This window comes from Theobroma umbraticum, unplaced genomic scaffold (assembly GCF_002168275.2).
Source record: "Theobroma umbraticum cultivar Fairchild unplaced genomic scaffold, ASM216827v3 scaffold_146.0, whole genome shotgun sequence".
NCBI classification, from domain to species: domain Eukaryota; kingdom Viridiplantae; phylum Streptophyta; class Magnoliopsida; order Malvales; family Malvaceae; genus Theobroma; species Theobroma umbraticum.
This window is the reverse complement of record NW_018397265.1, coordinates 6,095,687-6,114,244: the sequence shown is the minus strand read 5'-3', so window position 1 is coordinate 6,114,244 and position 18,558 is coordinate 6,095,687. Positions and strand designations below refer to the sequence as shown.

Sequence of the window (18,558 nt, the reverse complement as noted above, 5' to 3'; positions counted from 1 at the left end):
AAAAAAAAAAAAATCCCCCAAGGGATTGTAAACAACAATTATTCCTTACTTTTTTCTTGTCTGATTTTAAAGTTAAAGTTTAGTTCTCATATTTAGTTCTTAGGAGATAAAGCAATTCTTTTCTTCTTTAATTAGTAATATATTGGACTATTTTAGATTCCTTTGGCAGCTAAGCTAGGTAGATTTTCAGCCTATATATAAAGCAACAAGCATTTAGGACTTTTTACTTAATTTATGGTGAATTATAGTCAATTTGAATATTTAAAGTGGCACCAATAAATTCTCTCCCTTCTTCTCCAAACAAATTGGCACAAAGAAAATGGCAAACGATGCTGAGAACGAGAAATCCATACCTGACAGCCAAGGCCACAGCGACGGACAAGGTAGAGCTTTTAAATTTTTTCCTTATTATATACTTTTCCAAATTACATTAATTTTATTTTTTTAGAATAGAAATTCATTTGATTATCTCTTGACTGCTCTGTAAAATTATTAAAACTATCAAATATAAATACTTAAAAAATTATAAAATAACGAATACCTTCTTCTTTCAAAATTTCTGTTCAAAAATATAAATCTTTAAACTAGACAAACTCTTGGTTTTTCTAAAAATAATAGGATAAAATTCATATAATACCAACGTAAATAGTATTTAAAAAGCATAGAGGTGTTGCCTACGCATCTCCTTTTTAAAAGTCAAGTACTTGACCTATACAATTTGCCCATGTAGGTTAAAATATAAAATATAAAAATATCATTTTATATTTTAAATTAAAATTAAATAAAACTTTATTATGCATTGATAAAATATGATCGGAACAGACTAGACCAGGCTCGAGCTTAATTTTTTTTATTTTTTTCAATTTTTTATGTGAAAAGCAATTATTAATATGAAATAATAGTTCATGAGTAGATATTAATTAATTGAGATACCTTAAATTATATGTGAAACAAGGTACTTATAGATATAAAAGATGAAGCATAGTTGTGTTTTTTGTGCTTTTGCAGTTACATTGCTAAGGAGGAACATACTATTGTCTACAATGATGATGTTTGCAGCAATTGAAATCTTGGTTTTCTTTACATTAATTACTAACAGCAGGATTACTAAAGCACTGCTTTGCATTGCTGCTTTTATGCTTCTTCATCGTTTTAATATGATTCTGCTCGCCATCTTCTGCTTCTTTCAACTTGATGAGTTTCTCCAACAATTTCTCTCGAGTCACATTGATAAGTAAGTCGAAATTGCCAGCAATATTATTATATAAAGCAAAAGAATTGCTTCTTCCCTTGATTCATCTTCTAATGATCCTATCAGAAGAAGCATCTCGAAATGCATCGAAATAATCACCATCGTTGAACTGGCGAAACTCTTTGAACGTGTGAAAGTTTTGACTGCTGCAAGTTCCTATAGAAAGTGGAGAGCTCTCGCCGCCAGCAAGTGAAAGATCAACTTCGGCTTGGGTTTGCTATATATACTTCTCCAAGATGTAATCAAACTATAAATGGTGACAATATTCTCCTGATAATATGCCTATGGTGCTGGGGCTTGGACTTGGCTTTCATAATACTGTCATGTATACGAATAAATTCTTATATATACTTTAATGTAAAAATTATTTCTTTATATATCTTCTATATATAATGACTACCGCTGTGTTTTAAGGATTCATCAAAATATCTCCTCGTCATTATTTATATTTTTTTCTTTTACACTAAAATAATGTTTTAAACTTAGTTTGGGAATAAATAGAGTAAATTATACAAGTGATCCTCAGAGTTTAAGGACATAGGTACCATTTTAATTCTCATAGTTTAAAAAATAACTTTTTGGTTCTTAATATTCTTCCAACTTTATGAAGAAATTATTCTTTGTTCCATTAATTCAGGTGTTAAGTGATACTTTGCAGAGGTCTGATATCTGATCAAAAATCAATTCTCTATAAGTGTAGAGATTTCTAATATATTTAAATTCTCACTGTACCTCTAATTTAATTGATGTGGGATGTTTATTATCACCATTTAAATACTCCTAACTACTCCTTTTCAAGTGTTAGGAATACAAACGTATCATGTAACATGAATCACAAAAGGGATTCATGAAAGAGCTAATGAATGGCTTTCAAAGGATGTTGAATTTGAAAGGCAAGTATCTAAGTTAAAATCAATTGACAATAGGTAAAGAGATCCTTGTTATATTTAATTTTTAAATTTTTGAGATACCTCTAATGTAATTGATGCAAAATTTAATTCTAATACCATATTAAATTTTTAAGAGCGACATCCAATTTAGAAGTAATTGAATATTGGTTGAGAGACTCTTATTATATTTAAGTTATTAGAACACCTTTAGTTTAACTAATGTTGCATATCTTTTATCACAACTTCAATATGCAACACGTGCATGTTACGTGCATCAAGCACTTGTCAAATGATGTATACATTAATTGCTTTATTTGAATTTTTTTATTTAAATTTAAACCTAATTTACTAGAAAAAGGGGTATTTTACTAATAAATTACTCAAAGCTCGAATAAAAATAAAAGTTTGGGATAATAAAAACATGAAATTGGGTTCCAAAAGTTTTATTTGCTAGCTGAATTCACCAACATATATAAAACAAGTCAAGCAATACCCTTGATCGAGGCTTGTTTATTTAGCTAAATAAAGCCAAATTTCAAGTAGTTCACAAGCTGTATCCAAGCATATATATAAAGGTTAAGTAACATGCAAAGTAATTTCACTGTAAGAGATTCTAAATTAGGACAATTGTTCTTCCAAGAAAAGCAAAAAGACAATTGTTCTTTGCTTTTCTCCTCTGATTGAAAACGCATATTTTGTTTGGTAAGTACTGAATATGAAAGCCATTCTTTTCTTCTTTGATCCACTGTTTCACTATTTTAGTTCCCTTGGCAACTAAGTTATGTTTGATTTTAGCCTATAAAGCTATAGGCTTTGAGATCCACATATATATCTCTGGGCATAACGGATTGAATATTTAAACAAATTCTCTCAAAAACACCATTCTTCTAACAAATTTATACATAAAATTTTGATGAGAAAAACCATGTCTGATTACGAGAGTCTCAATTCAATAAGTAAGAGCTTTAAGTTATTATTATTATTATTATTATTATTATTATTTATCCTCTACTTTGTCTATTATATGGTTCCCATTTCTCCATTTTTGATAAATACTTGTTTTCTCTCAATTTGTTATGGATAATTCTATTTTATCTAGTTAATTGATTACTCGTAAAGGGTACAAAAATAATAAACATTAAAATTTATAAATATTGATTTTTTGTGAGTAATCAAATGGTTGATTTGTCGGATATTTTAATTTTTTCTTATTTTTATAATAATTGTTTGGTTTTACTCTTATAATTAGACTTATGTGGTTATTATGTGTCAATGAAATTTATGATTGTACCTTTATAATATAGAGCCGTTACCTATAAATTAACATCCGGTTTTAGTTATTTGGTTATTTCTTAATATGCTTCTTGGTCACTTGATTTCTTTTAGACCAGCTTACTACTTGTGTAATAATGCATTGGATGACTGCAGATGTTCCAATGTTAAATTGTTTTTTCTAATTAAGTTTTAAAACTATTTATTTCAAATATTTCATATTATTATAGAACATAATACCTTCTTATTCCATGATTTTTTGTTTGGAAAATTTTAAAAGAAAATAGAAGTTTTAAATTAAAAAAGCAGCTCATCTCATAAAATTATTAATTAGATCAAATCAAATCCAAGTCCTTTAGAGCTTTCATGAACCGGGCCAACTGTGGTCCGTAACTCTAAAACATGGGTTCGAGTTCCAACCCGATCCACCCATTTAAAAATTATTTATTATTCAAATATTAAAAAACATTTTGTATTAATATTTTAAAATTAAAATTAAATAAAAAAAACTATTTAATGATAAAATAATCTCACTAACTCAACCTTTCAGGGTTAAGCTTGGACATTATTTTTTTTAGCCTTGAGTTTGGCTTGACATTAATTTTAAAATATTAAGACACTAATATAAATAATATTTTATAAAATTAAAATAATAATTAAACGAGCAAGTCGGATCATCAATGACACCTATCCTTGAGTCGAGCGAGACCTCGAACTCAGACCCTACCTTGATCCTTGAACACCTTATATTCTAGTACACAAAAGCCATATTCAAATCCCTCTTCTTCAATAATTTTTTTTAAAAAAAACAAAGTACTAAATGGTAACCGCCCACATGATTTCTTGCAGAAACAGAAGTGCATTGGAGAATCACTATTGTCTACCTTAATGATGTTCCTGGCTACAGAAATCTTGGTTTTCTCCATACTAGCTACGGACAGCCGGGTTGCTAGATCACTGCTTTGCGTCATGGCTTTGACGCTTGTTCATGCTTTCAGCATGGCTCTGGTTGCCATCCTCTGCTTCTTTGAATTTGGAGAACTTCACACTGGCATTGTCAGTTTTCAAGAGTAAGTTTGAGATTGTTGGTAGCATCTTTCATTAAGTGGTCTTTTAATTAAAGATTATGACAAGATTTTGCCTTCTGATTGTTACTAATTAATTATATTTGTCATGCTTCTTGGGCGTGCTAGTGATCATTGCTTTAGAGCATCACCTGGAAATTTTGTCTGAGGTACGCCATTGTTGTATGCCTAATACCTTCTCTATTCTAAATTCAATCCCATTTTTACTTCTTAATATAAGTTTCTCTAGCTTACAGGTTGTTGCCTCTCTAGAGATACTCGTGTTCCTTTGTGTCATTTTTGGCACTAATTTGGTCCTCTATCTAGGTAAGACTAATTTCAAGATTCTAAACTTGTTTTTTTCATCTTTTCCTTCCAACAATTTTATGTATACTCCCTTTGTTCTTGTATCAATTTAGGATATCTATTGCTTGCAACCCTGCCGATATGTATCAATGTTATGAATTTCTATTGGAAGTGGAGAGCTCTCGTGGCCAGCAACTGAAGAATCTCGAGGCCGGCTTATTTCTGATTCTTTGACAAAATTGTAATCAAAATAAACAGAGACATCTAAAAGTTCAATGTCATCCTAGAATTTTTCTAAAATTTAAGAAATGTGTATGCATTCTAAGCTTCTATGGTATCAGTGTACAGCAAAACTCTTACTAATCCACCCACATTTAAATTAAATTATATATGCACATGTACCAATGTATAAGGGTGAAGAAAAAGTTGCTAATGTCTTGATTTCACTAGAATTTCTACTCCAGGAGTTTCTTATTCTAGTTTTCATCAATCAGCCTGTAAAGGTAGACACCTTCATGATTAAACTTCAAACTCAAAACTTTCAACTTGAAAGTCTTATGTTCAGGAGTTTTGGGAAAGGGAAGAATGTTAACTCTCACTGTATAACTCAATCTCAATGAAGTTCACATGTAGAAAAAGAAAATATCCATTCCTCAATCCAAATAGTAATCCAAAATCCTTAGATTTCTTAGATTGACACCAAAATATTTACATCTAGTTTTCAGTGGTATTTCCCTCTTGCGTAAGAGTAAGAGTTTATTTTGCAAATAACAAAATGTAGACTAGGAAAGTGTTTGAGGTCGTGTGAACACTTTCAAACTGGACTTTTATGAGTTTTGAAAGGTTGAAGACAAGTCAAAAAAGGAAAGAGTTTTCTAAAAATGGATTTTTACCTCGCCAAGTTCTTTGGGGTTGCTGCTAGATCCAAAATTCAATCACATCTTTCAAGCTCACAATATAGTTCAAAAGAATGAATAAATACAAGGTTTTCAGCAGAAAGGTATTTTTAAACTATATATAATAAATTTACATAAAAAACATGACGCAACAACTCCCTTTGCATCTAAGCAATATTGGTCATTCATGGGAAAAAAAAAAAAAAAGCAAAATCAGTCACTAGTTTGCTGCTTATTTCCATTATTCTAGCATTCTAATTAGACCAAGGTACTTCCCGTTTCCTTTCATTTATTTTTCTTACTTGCAGACGTCTTTCCCCTCCTAATTCCAGGTTGGCAAGCACTATCAATAGCAATATGCCACATAGTCACTAGTGTTCCTGTGCAATACAGAAACAAAGTCATCTAGGCACCACGCACACAATGTGAAAGTTTCACCGTTGACAATGATTGGTAAGACGTCATGAGCTGGCTTGCTTTAGACTCGACCCACTCAATCCTTGCATCACAAGACAATTCAAATGTCTAGGTTTGAAGTATAGAGCAGTAACATTTAATACCTATGTAGTCTGTCTAAGTGGGTTACTATCATTTTCTCCCAACTGGGGTTACGTAATGTGTAGTGTATTTGTTAAAGATTATATTTCTTTTGAGAGTTGGAGCACCCATCAAAGAGAAGTAGGATTTAGTAACTAGAAAGGAAGGACAAAGATTAGGCTGGTGGTCTGATTCTGACCTCAAATGTAATCAGGCACGAAAACCATTTTCAGGACCCAAGACTCCAAGAGGTCATACTTCATTAAAAATAAATAAATAAGAAGAAGAAAGACGGAAAAAGCAAGAAGAGAAGAGAGAAAACGCAAAGCCCGAGAAGAGAGAGCATTTATTTTAATTTATAGTTTCCGGTAAATGTGGATTATCCACAATTACCAGAAAAAATTGTGTATTACAAAAGTAATTATACTAGTTGATGATCATGTATCATGGTGATATACCATGAACAACCACCACTACAGAATTAGCCTCTCATACAAATTCCTTTAGAGAAGATCTTCAGAAAGTGTTCACTACCCAGCATAGAAACTACAAGCTTCAAAAAACCAACTTTACACCATTTTGCTTTGCTTCTCTTGTTCACTTGTGCTACTGTTTGGCTTTGCTCTGTGTTTGCATAGTGAATCTAGACCTTATTAGTTCCCATTAAAATAACAATGACTTTTGCTGTAACCTCAGAGGATTACTATATTTTTTTGGGTTATGCATGCACAGACATTCCCAATTGCACATTGAAATAGGAATGAAATCTTTATAATCTGTTTGTGTGAAAATAAAATTGTTTCATTTTAAGTGATTAAAGCAGCAATAGAAATTTATCCTTTCTTCACCTTTGCACAAAAGAAAATCTATATATAGACCATGTTCACTTAAAGACTAAAATGTACTCGGCCTGGTCAAAGCAATTATACACTTACCATTTTATGCAAACTTTGCACACGAGCAATTAAGTATTTGAACCAATATAGCAAATGACAGGAATTTTTGTTCTTTGTAAGAATATTACGCAAATTAAACCAAATTTTACTGATTTGGGTTCGAAATATTGGATGTTTCCTATTTATTGTTGGTACTATGAGAGATGCATTAATTTGATAGCAAACTACATATGATTTCATATTAAAATGACAGTAATCCACTCAGACAAACTACACAGTATCAATTCCATAGCAACAAAGAAAATGCACCTCTTCTCTCAAAGTAGAAACTACATCTTTCATGGTATTGAATTATGCACTAAAAAGCATTTCACTGACCTCAAATGTATGCCACCTTAAAAGCATCAATCTTCGTCAGTCAAATCCGAGTCGAACTCTTGATCTTTAGGTTGAGATTCATGCCGGAGATGGCGAATCTCTTTCATCAATTCATCATCACTCTCTTCATGCTTCCCTGACAACTTCCTCTTTAGAATCCCTTCAAAGATTGAAGGTATAGCCTCTTCATCACCATCAAAGTACCTCTGTATTCGCATTTTTAGCTCTGCAAAAACCACCCCTTTACTAATTACCCAAATTACAAATAAAAACCCCAGAAAGAAAAATATCTTCTTTTTTCTTTACTTTCTATTAATTCCTTCAAACTATGATGAAATACCAAAACAATTCAAAACATTAAAAATTTTTAACCTTAATGAAAAAAAGAGGTAGACTAGTAAGATTAAAATTTTCTCGTGTTTTCTAGTTTAATATTTCCTCGAGAACCAAACAGAAAGTAAGTTTCAAAATTGGGTTACCTTCGTTACTAACGTCGTCGTCTTCTTTGGAACCGGAGGAGTAGACCCTGAGTTGGGAGCGAGTCCAAGCGGCGAAAAAGGGCTGCTTGGGAATTGAGCTGAATGCGTTGGATTTAGTAGAAGAGAGGAGAAATTTGCAAGCAAAAAAGGGTATGCCCCTAAGCAGAGCTTGATTCATGGCTGGCTCCTTCGGTTTGGTGGGGGTTTAATTCAAAAAGAAATGGCTTTTATGTGGCCTGGCAACTCCCCACACTTTGTTTTTTTATAGTTAATTTTCTTGCTTACTACCCTATTATTTTAAGTATATAAATTTACATATAAACAAGGTCACCAACTACCTCAAGAACTACCTCTATCTCTTATCACTTATGAATAGGAAGATCATTGATATTCTATTTATTAAATTGAGCAACTTACATTGAAAAATTATTCAACTTGTAAAGAAAAATTAAATAAATTCAAATTTCACTAGTTACGAATTCACAAGTATTTATCTACTTAAGATTAAGAAGTATGGTAAATAGAAATAAACACTCAAATGCTTACAAAATTTTCAACACTAACCATACACTAATGATTAATTACCTTGGCATTAACCATATCTAAAGGACTTAAAAATGACAGCAAAACAAGCTCAGATAGATAAGCAAATTTTCAATACATCAACCACACATTTTGGTTGACACATTTTGTGTTACTATAAAAATAATGAAGTGTTTCTGGAACCAACCAACCTCAGCATTTTTGTACTATGAAATAAAACTGTACATGCACCAACACATTTATGAAACAAGAGACCGATCAACTAAGCACCGAGCTATACTCAGACCAAAGGTGCTGGACATCAGTGCAAACACTCCTGACCGATATGCTGATGTCAGTACAGAGTTGGAACTTCTCCTTGCCACTCCTTATAAGCCAACCCACTAATGAGTTTTAACGGCTTCGGGATTTCCACCTGACCAAGCTTGGTCGAAACATCAGTACCTCGAATGCCAATTTGGCTCTCTTCAATCCTGCATTTTTCCTTAACTTGTTACACTAAATTACTAAGTTTCATGCTCAATTTTTTCTTCTTTGTAGCCCGATGCCTTTCCACTTCTTCCAACTAAATATGGTTCAGGCAAGGAACTGTTGGCTTGCATTTCAAGACCATGGTAAGATCGAGTTACAAAAAATTCTGCTCCAGATTTAGCTACTCTTTTGACAAGAGAACCAGGGCTTGTGTCACGCAGTTGCAGAACCTTCTCTGTTGCATTAGCTAAAGCAAGACTTCCTTCATTGTCTTCATCTGCGTTCTCTGCATAACATTTCAACCAAAATAAAATACCTTGTTACACACATCATGCAGTTACCAAATAAAAATTGCAATAGAAAACCAAGTTGGGCAGAGAACAATAGTTGGAAAACCCTTTTACATTTGTAAGAACACTCTACCATTGCGAAAACCTCTATTAGTTTTCTCATTTTATGTTTTTTAAAATAAAGGAAAAAAAAACACAAAAGAAACCATGTAGAAAGGCATGGCTCACTAACTTATCAAAACAGAACCATTTTCACTGAAACAATAAGTCAATTACCACAAAATCTATAACTGAGTTCTACAGGTAGTACTGGTGCACCCATCATTTCATAAGCAAAAAGAAAACAAATAATGGAAGCATTATGGAGATCTAGTTTCAGTCTAACTTTCATTGTGAAGCAAAGAAAAAAATACCTCAAATATTACAAATTTGGCAGGAAATAGTTTTGTACAATGAAGAAATATACATGCATTAGAAAACTAACATTCATTTGCATGGAACAGCCAGGCAAAACATTAATTTCCAGTGGCACTCTCAGTCTCTGAAGCTGCCAATACAAAATAGTGCAGCAAACACTGTATTACTGCCAATTAGAACGCACATTGCACATGAATGTTACCATGAACTAATTACAGTTGTAATCATATTGTCTACGCTTTTGGCATTGATCATAAAGGAATGAGTACATCAATGTATTTTTATGATATTCTTAGGAAAAGCAGAATAGAGTAGCAATTTTTCCCCCTTTTTTTTTTTGGAAACTAACAGTGTAGCAATTTAAACACTATCAATATGAATCAAAAGTGAGCGACATGTACCTTGAAGTTCAAAATCTTCAACATATCCACCTTTAAGGAAGGAAAACCGTGCTTCTTCTGGTTGTTTCCTTACCTCCAATGGAGAAGAATTAATCAAATCTCGAAATTCCATCACATATGTTCCTGTCCATTGGCTTCCTCTAAAGAATGAAAATTTCAAAGTTAGATATCCAAAACAGAAGTGTAAAAATTCTAGAGATTTTAACTACACACACTTGTATATGTGAGCAGAGAATTTCTCCTACAAAGTTTTCATGCCATGAGTCATATATATATTTAAAGAGAGAGAGAGAGTCAATCAACCATTCTGCTTGGTTTTACAAAGCATAGTCATTCAATTCTAATATTTCATTAAGAGAGAGGTATTGCATTAGACTGGTGGTAGCAGGAGAAGCATTCCTATGGCCATTCCCAATTACACCATAAAGCTTAGTTTAGTTGAACTGAATAATAAAAAAAATTAAATATATAGATAAATAAACAAGAAGATACAAATGCAGAAAAGATTAGGGAAAGAGGAGGGGAGGGGGGGCAGGCCATGAGCAGAGAGAGATAACAGCCAAGATAGCTCAGGGAAAATTAATTTAGTAACTAGATAAACAAAACATTAATGACCCAAGTTAATGGTGATGCACCTGTTGAAAGCTAGCATTGCTTCAAATGGAGTAATAACTGGTGCTAAGAACTCTTTGCTATCCAAAAGAGCAGTTTGAGCACAGGAGACATAGATGAAAACATCACACTGCAAAAATGCAATACTTTTGTTATCAATCAAACTCTCTGACTTCCTAACGTAAAGGCAATCTATGACCATGTCTTAGAGATTACTTCAGGAAAGTTAGCCAGTTTGGCAGGGTTTGGCCTTCCCATGACAAGCGTGTAGGCCTTTTTCCCAGCACCCATGATCAGTTCCTTCATCTGATGAATCATGTGAAGGTAGCCAGCTGCACAGATAGTTGCCAAATTATACAGTGCATCTTCTAGCATTAGTATGATGCATGCAAAAGCCACAAGCAAACATAAATCTTAGCCGGGACTTAGCAAAATATTACTTTTTACAAAATCTAAAAAAAAAAGCAAAAAAAATCACATAATTATAGATTTGGAGCAGTAATACACACATCTACAATAAACAAAAGTAAGCATTAAAATTACACACATATTACACATGTTGGGTGCTTTTGTGTGTGCAGGGATATGTGAAGAAACACTCTCAACCTGTAAGCAGACATGAGCAACAGATGTATAAAGCACATAAACATGGTCAAAATGGTTTAGAATGGGTAACCAGCTGAACACAATGAAGACAATCTGGGGCCAAGATTCAATTCCAAAAAAAACAATTTACAAGGAAAGGCAAGAGGGTCCTCTGCACAACTTTAGGTTTAGAAGGAACAAACATGAAAACCTACCTATACCAAGAGTTCCTACTAAAATCCCAACCATGTTAGCATCTTTTGCTCTCTCCACTAGATAATATCTGCAAGAAACATCAGTCACATAGTGCATAACACATTAATGCCATACCATATTGATAGGGCATAAGGAAAATGAAGAGAATGTATCAAGTAACTAGTGACGAGCTCTAGATGGAATATAATTGTGGGTGTTGTTGACTCAGAACAGCAAAAGCAGAACTTTAGGAAGAGGCAACAATAGTGAGGCTGAAAAAGTATGAAAAGTTAAAAGCATACCTACGCTTAAGGATCCTTTTCTGTTGGGAAACATCTGTCACTAACCGGTCCTCTGTTGCATCATATCTCACTAAAAACAAACACTAAACTTTAAAAAAAAAATTGCTTTTCATTAAGCAAAAATAGCATATTCTTCTATCACTGTACATTAATCAATAGATGAAGCTAATTTGCAAAAGCATCACAAGAAAAATAATTTCAACTTCATGAGATATTGTTTCCTTAAAGAAAAGGTTTGAGAAAGTCTACCAAGAGCATTAGAAGCAAATATCTCTGGCAGTGTTAACCATCATCACATACTAGCTCTTGAACAAAACTTACAAAAAACGGAAAAGAAAAAGAGTGCAATGGTGGCATCTGAGTTCAGAAATCATGTAATCGGTGTGATATGAAGCATCAATACATGGTGATCAGATAGAAGGAAATCAACGCAAGACCACATGTAAAGCCGGGAGACAATCATTCAACTCCATGCAGAGGAACAAATGCAACTGTGAATTACATAAACTTCCCAACTTGCACAAAGCTGTCAATTAAAATTACCACAGGCCTATAGATGCAAACAAGAAGTAAAATGTCCTTGCTCAGTGGTATATGTACTCATACATCTTCATGATTGAATGCGTTATTGACTACTCTATTAAAAGATGGGATTACATGGGGAAAAACAACGCAACATATCTACCTATTTCACAGCCATTAAATGTCAGCACAACATTGGCAAAAGCTGAATTATCAGGCCCAATCCATAAAAGCATGTAATCCTCCATTCTCTGTCCCTCTGGTAGATCCCATATCAAGCCTCCTAGGCTATACCTAGTACCAGTTTCTGCACCTGAACTGTTATTAGTACAGCTTCCCAAAAGCCCTAGGAGTCCGTTGGACCTCCTATTATCTTCTAATGGATTAATAATTGAACACATAACATCAGCAAATTGGAGTTCCACTTTGGCCCTAGGCGTAGCTTCCACCAATGCTTCTTTGATCTGTGATATAGCATGTGCATACTCTAACCCATAAAGAACCTGTTCTACCAATGATAAGACCTTTAGTCCTCACAGAAATGTTTGTATTAGCTGTTTCTGGCTATATTATATCCAAAAATAAAATAGGAATTGTGAGACTTGAGAGAGAAAATCATCAGCATAGAAAGAACATAACGGATCTGTTTTTTCTCTTCAAAATCTGTTAAGTAATTCATAAAAATCAACTTTCACCATGATGCCATCAAGCAAACATTTGGAATTTAGTTAATGTTTCACAAACATTTGGCTTTTAGTTAATGTTTCCTTCTCATCTTAACATAATGTTGCTTGCATACTCTGAGGAACCTTTTCTGCAAATAAGCCAGAGAAAAATGAAACCTCAGCAAAGAGAAACATAAACAGAGAAAGAACATAATGGATCGTGTTTTTCAAAATTTTCTCAGTAATTCATAAACACTGACATTTAGTTGATGTTGCCTTCCATCTTAACATGATGTTGCCAGCTCATTATGTAGAAAAACTTTCATGAGCTAGAGAAAATGCCCTTAGTTTGAGCTAGCATTGTAAAAAATAAAACCATCCATTCAAACTAACTGGAAGAAACAGTCTATACGCCTCTGATTTCCCTTGAAATTCAAACATATCACCAATGCCATAATGACTACAAAATGCATAAACAGCTACAAATGTGATGCTTATAGTTTCTATTGCACTAAGTCTGGTATTTAGGTCAAATGTGATTGTTCTTTAGGATACTAGATTTCTAAAATCACTCAAGTTCAAGTCAGGGAATTTTACTTTCAGCTATCTATTTTATGACAATAAAAGCATTTTGCTAATTATGGCACCTGGAATTGGCCAGATTTAAGGGCTGAATATTTATCTTCATTTTTTACAACAATAATAAGGCCAGTTATATTGGTCATATGCAACACTATACTTAGTCAAAACCATCAGCAAGCTCAGTAAAAATAAGGTTCTTTTTTAAAGATTTCATTTATGTCCTGTTTAGCCTCCTCTCCCTCTGTTGACACTAGTATCCTCCATTAAATCACATCTTCTCATGAAGGCATTGTAGGTCTCCTCACATGTCCAAACCACCTTAAACATATTTCAATCATTTGGTCTTCAATGGATGCAACCTCAACCTTTTCCATATGCACTCATCCCAAACTTTATCTTATCTTTTTTCTCATTTTATTTCCTTATTCCAGGAAAAGAAAAAGGTCCAAGGTCAATAGGAAGGCCAAAACAAGAATCCAACAATAAATCTCATATCCTCAGCTGAGACTAGCATTTTATACAATCCTCATATCTACATATGCAACTAGATGAGCTGCATATAATAGTTACAGCAATGAGAAAAAAATGAACAGTAAACAAAAAATAAGAACATGCATCAGGACAAATTGTTATCTATGATATCTATTTATCATAATGGAAAATAGATTAAACATGACAAGGCAGAAATTCAACATTATTTATCATACCACAGTAGGTCTGCCATCGGTCCAAAAGAAACTTGACAACTTCTCCACACAACTGGACACATTGATGGAAGCTTTTCCAAAAACACAGAATGATGGAAGAGTTGAGGTTCTGCAACAAAAATTAATCTTTGATTGGAGAATATATGAAGTACAGCACAAAATCCAAAGGGAGAAAAAATTGAACTCTGCCCAAAGTCACATTTTCAAACTAAAGGATTACAGGAGAAAACCACAATACATGGAAACCAAGAGAAACAAACTAAGTTCAAAACTCTATTGGACAAACCCAAAAGATGTATCATAACTGAAATAACAGCAAATGTTGCAACAATTCCCAACACCATTAACTTATAAACAATCTTCCAGAAACATAAAAAATCTCTGGTCTTAATTTTTAGCCATTTCCTTATCACCAGAAACTAAAAGGTCAAGGTAATTTAACCTCCTCCAATGTTCCTTGTAACATGTATTAAGAAGGAAAGATCTATTCTAGGCTCATAATCCCAGAAGTTTGGAACTCCAAAACCTTCTTCAGAACTGAACATTTTTGCAAGACTTAAGATTTCAGTGGCCATCAGTCGATTTCAGCTTTCTTTGGAAGTGATCTAAAGTTTAACTTTACCATGTCATGAAAGATCTTTATTACCAAAAATTCAAATTCCTTAAGAATTTTCCCAATTTAAACAATAAAAACTCGTTGCATTAAAAAGTATAAGTCTGTCCTAGGTCCAGATAAAGGAAGGTTGTCATTGGGAAGTCAATAGCTGGTGCAGAATTTTGTCGAATCATGGTATGAATGGACATCAAAATATACGAGAATTTATATGCTAGAATTTTGAATTCAAAATCACATCAGACCTTGTAATTTAATAACATAACTGGATGAGACAGGATTTTCAAAGAGAGAGTTGGATGACAAATAATCCAAAAGCTGAAGCTAACAGGACATTGTCCAGTTTTAATACAAAAATTCTGATAAACCCTTCACATGTAAGCCAGGTGAATGATGAAAGGGTTTTGCGCACAAACCCAAATGCATAAGACAGGAGATTTTCAAAAAAAAAAAAATTGCATAAGAAAGGTGCAAGTTAAAGAAGGATTAAAGATGGTGACACATAAAGCTCGAAGGGCAACACACTGAGTGAAGAAATTAACTAAAAGAAGATAAGATTTCCAGAATTCAATATTGATACCACATGCTAAAGAGGAAGCTGGGTGAAAAGCTATCCTAAAGCTTAAGATGAAAAGGAAAAAGTTCGATTTTTATATTTAAGCTCTAATTAGGATAATGAAAAAAACAAAAAAATTCTTATGCATACCAAAACAGAAAAGAGAAGCAACGTTCCAACATAACTAGTAGAAAAATCAAATCATCAATTAAGACCCAGAATTGATAAAACACATCTAAGCTTACCATAAATACAAAAATTCTCAAAACAAGAAAAAAGAGAAAAAGGAGTAGTTACGGGCTGAGGCAGGTATGTCCATAATGAACAACGCAATCAGCATCAATATGGGAAGCTCCAACCTCATCAACACAGCAACTTCCGTACGCTGTGTCTGCCATTACAAATAACCCAACTTTATTACCTGACCCAAGCTTTTTTCTCAATGAAGTAACCACCTTCGTAGAATGTTTCAACAAGTCATCTGGGAACTGGAAAACCAAAGCCCACTTTTTCATTCAACAACTAAAACATAAAAAAGAAAAAAAAAAGAACAGGTACAACCAATATATATTATATTCCTTTACCTGCAAAGCAACTCTGGTGAAATTCCTACTTCGAATAAACTCTGCTGTGCGGCTGATTTCGAAGTTCGTTTCCAAGTCCATGGCTGCTGGGTGACTGGCTTTCCCTCTTGGTGCGAGTCGAATAAGAAATATGCAGAGAAAAAGTGAAAGGGGAAACACCGAGCCTTGGGCTGGGGATTGCGTAGAAGGCCTAGCCCAATTTAGCCCTTTTGCATTGCAGTCTGATGTTAAAAAAAATTGATTTTAAGTTTTTTTTTCCCTTTTTTGGTGCATAGGGAAAGAAATTGATTTAAGTTGAGCAAAGAATTTTTATCAACTATTTTAATTATGTAATAATAGCGAGTTTGTTATTTGAAAATTTTATATAGTAAAAGTAATAATACTTTAAAAACCCCATGAACTATTTAATAAAATTTTAATAAATTTGTATTCTTCTATTATACTTAATCACGTTCTTATACTTTTACTTTAGATTAAATAAACATTTATAATTAAGTTTAATTAATTATTATTAATCAAAATGTAACTTATCATTTTATGCTCATAAAACATTGTTATGAAGATTGAAAAATGTCATGTAGTTATATTATCACACCACATCACCATTTAACATGTCACATCAATATTATATTATTTAATACAATAAAAAAATAAGATTTATTTAAATTTTCTTAAATTTTTAAAGAGCTTTTTTTTATGTATTATGGAAAAAGAATTGTACAAAAAAAAATGGAGTAGTCAACAAGAGGGATTAGGATTTATAAAAGCATATGTTGCTCATATATTTAGACATTTTCTTCTCTTAATTATTACTATTTTATTTCTCATGGATTAATCATATATGGGGAAAAATTCACATTATAAGTAAGTTAGATTAATTTTGAGGTGTTTATAACCAATCTTGAGATGTAATTAAACTAAGATAACTAGTTGTTTCGAAAAAAAAAAGGATAACTGGAATTTTTAATTACTTAAGAAAGCAATAGAGTTAGAAAGATCCATTTTCCTTTCTTCATTTGTCATTTTCCTAGTAATAATCAAATTTTAACTATGATTAAAAAACTTTTTATTATATATTTCGGATTGAAACAAATTAAGTATTTCCTAAGCTATCATATTAAATTGATACATTTTAAAATTTCTACAATTTCTCGTGCACATACATCTTAAAGGATGTTATTGTTGCTAAAGGTCATGTTTTATATTCTATTATATCTTTTTTCTTTATGAAACTTCTTTTTCTTATTATTATCCAAATAAAGGAAGATCTCAATATTCACATTTGAGGCACTTCCATGCTCTTGGTGGTAACATCAAGGGTCGACGTCGTGGGCTCCTCGGATGATCCTTTCAGATAATAGAAAAGGTTTTGGAGGTACCTCAAGTAGCTCAACCTCACCTTCAAGCATCTCCAAGACCTTGCTTATTGAAGGACGATCGGTAGGCTTTGTCTGAATACACCAAAAAGCAACCATGAGCATCTTCCTTGCAATATTCTTTTCACTCTCAGTGGCATCTCCTAACTCTACATCCTCCCCTTTGTCAAATTGATTGTAAATCCATGAAGGGAAATATATTTGACTAGATTGCTCAGTAAATGCATTCAAATACCTTCTCTTTCCCACCGCTTCCATTAACAACATTCCAAAGCTATAAACATCAGTCTTATGTGAGGTATTCCCAATGTTTAAAACAATTCTGGAGCAATACATCTGAGAGTACCTCATGTTGCAGTGAGAGACACAATACTATGATCTACTGTATACAATTTTGCTAGGCCAAAATTGGAAATTTTTGGAATGAAGTTCTCACTTAGAAGAATGTTATGTGGTTTGATGTCAAAATGTAAAATTTGCATTTGACATCCTTGATGCAAGTATTCTATTTCTCAAGCCACACCAATTGCAATCTCAAATATTTTTTCCCACCATAAAGTCATATCTTTTTTCCCTGAAAATATGGTCTTATCCAAAGAACCATTTGGCATAAAATTATAAACAAGCGCTTGTTTTGATCTTTCTATACAAAAACCAATAAGTTGTACCACATTAACATGATGAATCCTTCCAATGGTAGCAACTTCATTGATGAAATCTTGCTTATGTGATTTCGACATTTCTAACAATTTTATTGCAACAAGACGCTTGATTCGAAACGTTCTTTTGAAAACTGAACCATAACCACTTTACCTTAATTTATCCTTAAAACATTTTATCATTCTCTTTATTTCTGAATAAGTTATTTTGCATTTGAAGAAATTCTTCAATTGTATCATCCATAGACAAATGTCTCCTTCGAAGCTTAATTAGCACAGCTGCAATCAAGCATGCAACCCCCAGTAGAGTTCTAATAGCAATAAGCACTCCTGTACAAGAGAATTATTAATAGGAAGACATCAGCATAGACACACAAGACAAAGAACTATTTATTGTTTTAACAGGGAACGGAAGTAGCACTGCTTTATTAGAATTGAATTAATCAATAACTGGAGTATCATTTTTATCTTCTTGATTTTCAAAAATAGTAGAATATTTATTTTCCAA

The 18,558-nt window shown here is 32.7% G+C and overlaps 3 protein-coding genes, 1 long non-coding RNA gene and 1 pseudogene across 6 annotated transcripts; 2 read left to right on the top strand and 3 right to left on the bottom strand.

The window, feature by feature from the left end:
* Positions 1–243: 243 nt before the first annotated feature.
* LOC110422767 (uncharacterized) lies at positions 244–1,627 on the top strand. Its single transcript, XM_021436781.1, has 3 exons — positions 244–383; positions 1,009–1,234; positions 1,319–1,627. Exons 1-3 carry the CDS (start codon positions 320–322, stop codon positions 1,443–1,445), a joined length of 417 nt encoding a protein of 138 aa, XP_021292456.1. The 5' UTR covers positions 244–319; the 3' UTR covers positions 1,446–1,627.
* Positions 1,628–4,323: 2,696 nt separating this feature from the next.
* On the bottom strand, positions 4,324–8,214 carry LOC110422610 (coiled-coil protein). 3 transcript variants are annotated; one of them, XM_021436600.2, is made up of 3 exons: positions 7,971–8,213; positions 7,492–7,717; positions 4,324–4,462 (listed from the first exon to the last, which is right to left on the bottom strand). In XM_021436600.2, exons 1-2 carry the CDS (start codon positions 8,146–8,148, stop codon positions 7,518–7,520), a joined length of 378 nt encoding a protein of 125 aa, XP_021292275.1. In that variant the 5' UTR covers positions 8,149–8,213; the 3' UTR covers positions 4,324–4,462; positions 7,492–7,517. The 3 variants fall into 3 exon arrangements, with proteins under 3 accessions (XP_021292275.1, XP_021292276.1, XP_089640711.1); XM_021436601.1 differs by lacking the exon at positions 4,324–4,462 and adding an exon at positions 6,534–6,841 and having other exon boundaries at positions 7,971–8,214; XM_089784585.1 differs by lacking the exon at positions 4,324–4,462 and having other exon boundaries at positions 7,348–7,717.
* LOC149526815 (uncharacterized) lies at positions 4,403–6,393 on the top strand. Its single transcript, XR_016351634.1, has 4 exons — positions 4,403–4,484; positions 4,608–4,648; positions 4,736–4,805; positions 4,898–6,393. It is a non-coding gene; the product is annotated as an uncharacterized LOC149526815 (long non-coding RNA).
* A 254-nt stretch (positions 8,215–8,468) lies between the features above and the next one.
* LOC110422873 (diphthamide synthesis DPH2 family protein) lies at positions 8,469–16,135 on the bottom strand. Its single transcript, XM_021436893.2, has 10 exons — positions 16,016–16,135; positions 15,729–15,919; positions 14,263–14,371; positions 12,472–12,811; positions 11,787–11,856; positions 11,505–11,572; positions 10,921–11,036; positions 10,728–10,834; positions 10,093–10,232; positions 8,469–9,270 (listed from the first exon to the last, which is right to left on the bottom strand). Exons 1-10 carry the CDS (start codon positions 16,094–16,096, stop codon positions 9,020–9,022), a joined length of 1,473 nt encoding a protein of 490 aa, XP_021292568.2. The 5' UTR covers positions 16,097–16,135; the 3' UTR covers positions 8,469–9,019.
* Positions 16,136–17,328: 1,193 nt separating this feature from the next.
* On the bottom strand, positions 17,329–18,309 carry LOC149526814 (rust resistance kinase Lr10 pseudogene; annotated as a pseudogene).
* Between the last annotated feature and the right edge of the window lie 249 nt (positions 18,310–18,558).

What these genes read in the sequence shown, in the direction of transcription:
- LOC110422767 (XM_021436781.1), top strand. Translation starts at nt 320, where the DNA reads ATGGCAAACGATGCTGAGAACGAGAAATCCATACCTGACAGCCAAGGC. An exon ending in AGGCCACAGCGACGGACAAG is followed by an intron (nt 384 to 1,008) that starts GTAGAGCTTTTA and finishes GTGCTTTTGCAG; the next exon opens with TTACATTGCTAAGGAGGAAC. An exon ending in CTCTCGAGTCACATTGATAA is followed by an intron (nt 1,235 to 1,318) that starts GTAAGTCGAAAT and finishes TGATCCTATCAG; the next exon opens with AAGAAGCATCTCGAAATGCA.
- LOC110422873 (XM_021436893.2), bottom strand. Translation starts at nt 16,096, where the DNA reads ATGGACTTGGAAACGAACTTCGAAATCAGCCGCACAGCAGAGTTTATT. An exon ending in TCACCAGAGTTGCTTTGCAG is followed by an intron (nt 15,920 to 16,015) that starts GTAAAGGAATAT and finishes TTGGTTTTCCAG; the next exon opens with TTCCCAGATGACTTGTTGAA. An exon ending in GGACATACCTGCCTCAGCCC is followed by an intron (nt 14,372 to 15,728) that starts GTAACTACTCCT and finishes TTTTTGTTGCAG; the next exon opens with AACCTCAACTCTTCCATCAT.
- LOC110422610 (XM_021436601.1), bottom strand. Translation starts at nt 8,148, where the DNA reads ATGAATCAAGCTCTGCTTAGGGGCATACCCTTTTTTGCTTGCAAATTT. An exon ending in CGACGACGTTAGTAACGAAG is followed by an intron (nt 7,718 to 7,970) that starts GTAACCCAATTT and finishes TGGTTTTTGCAG; the next exon opens with AGCTAAAAATGCGAATACAG.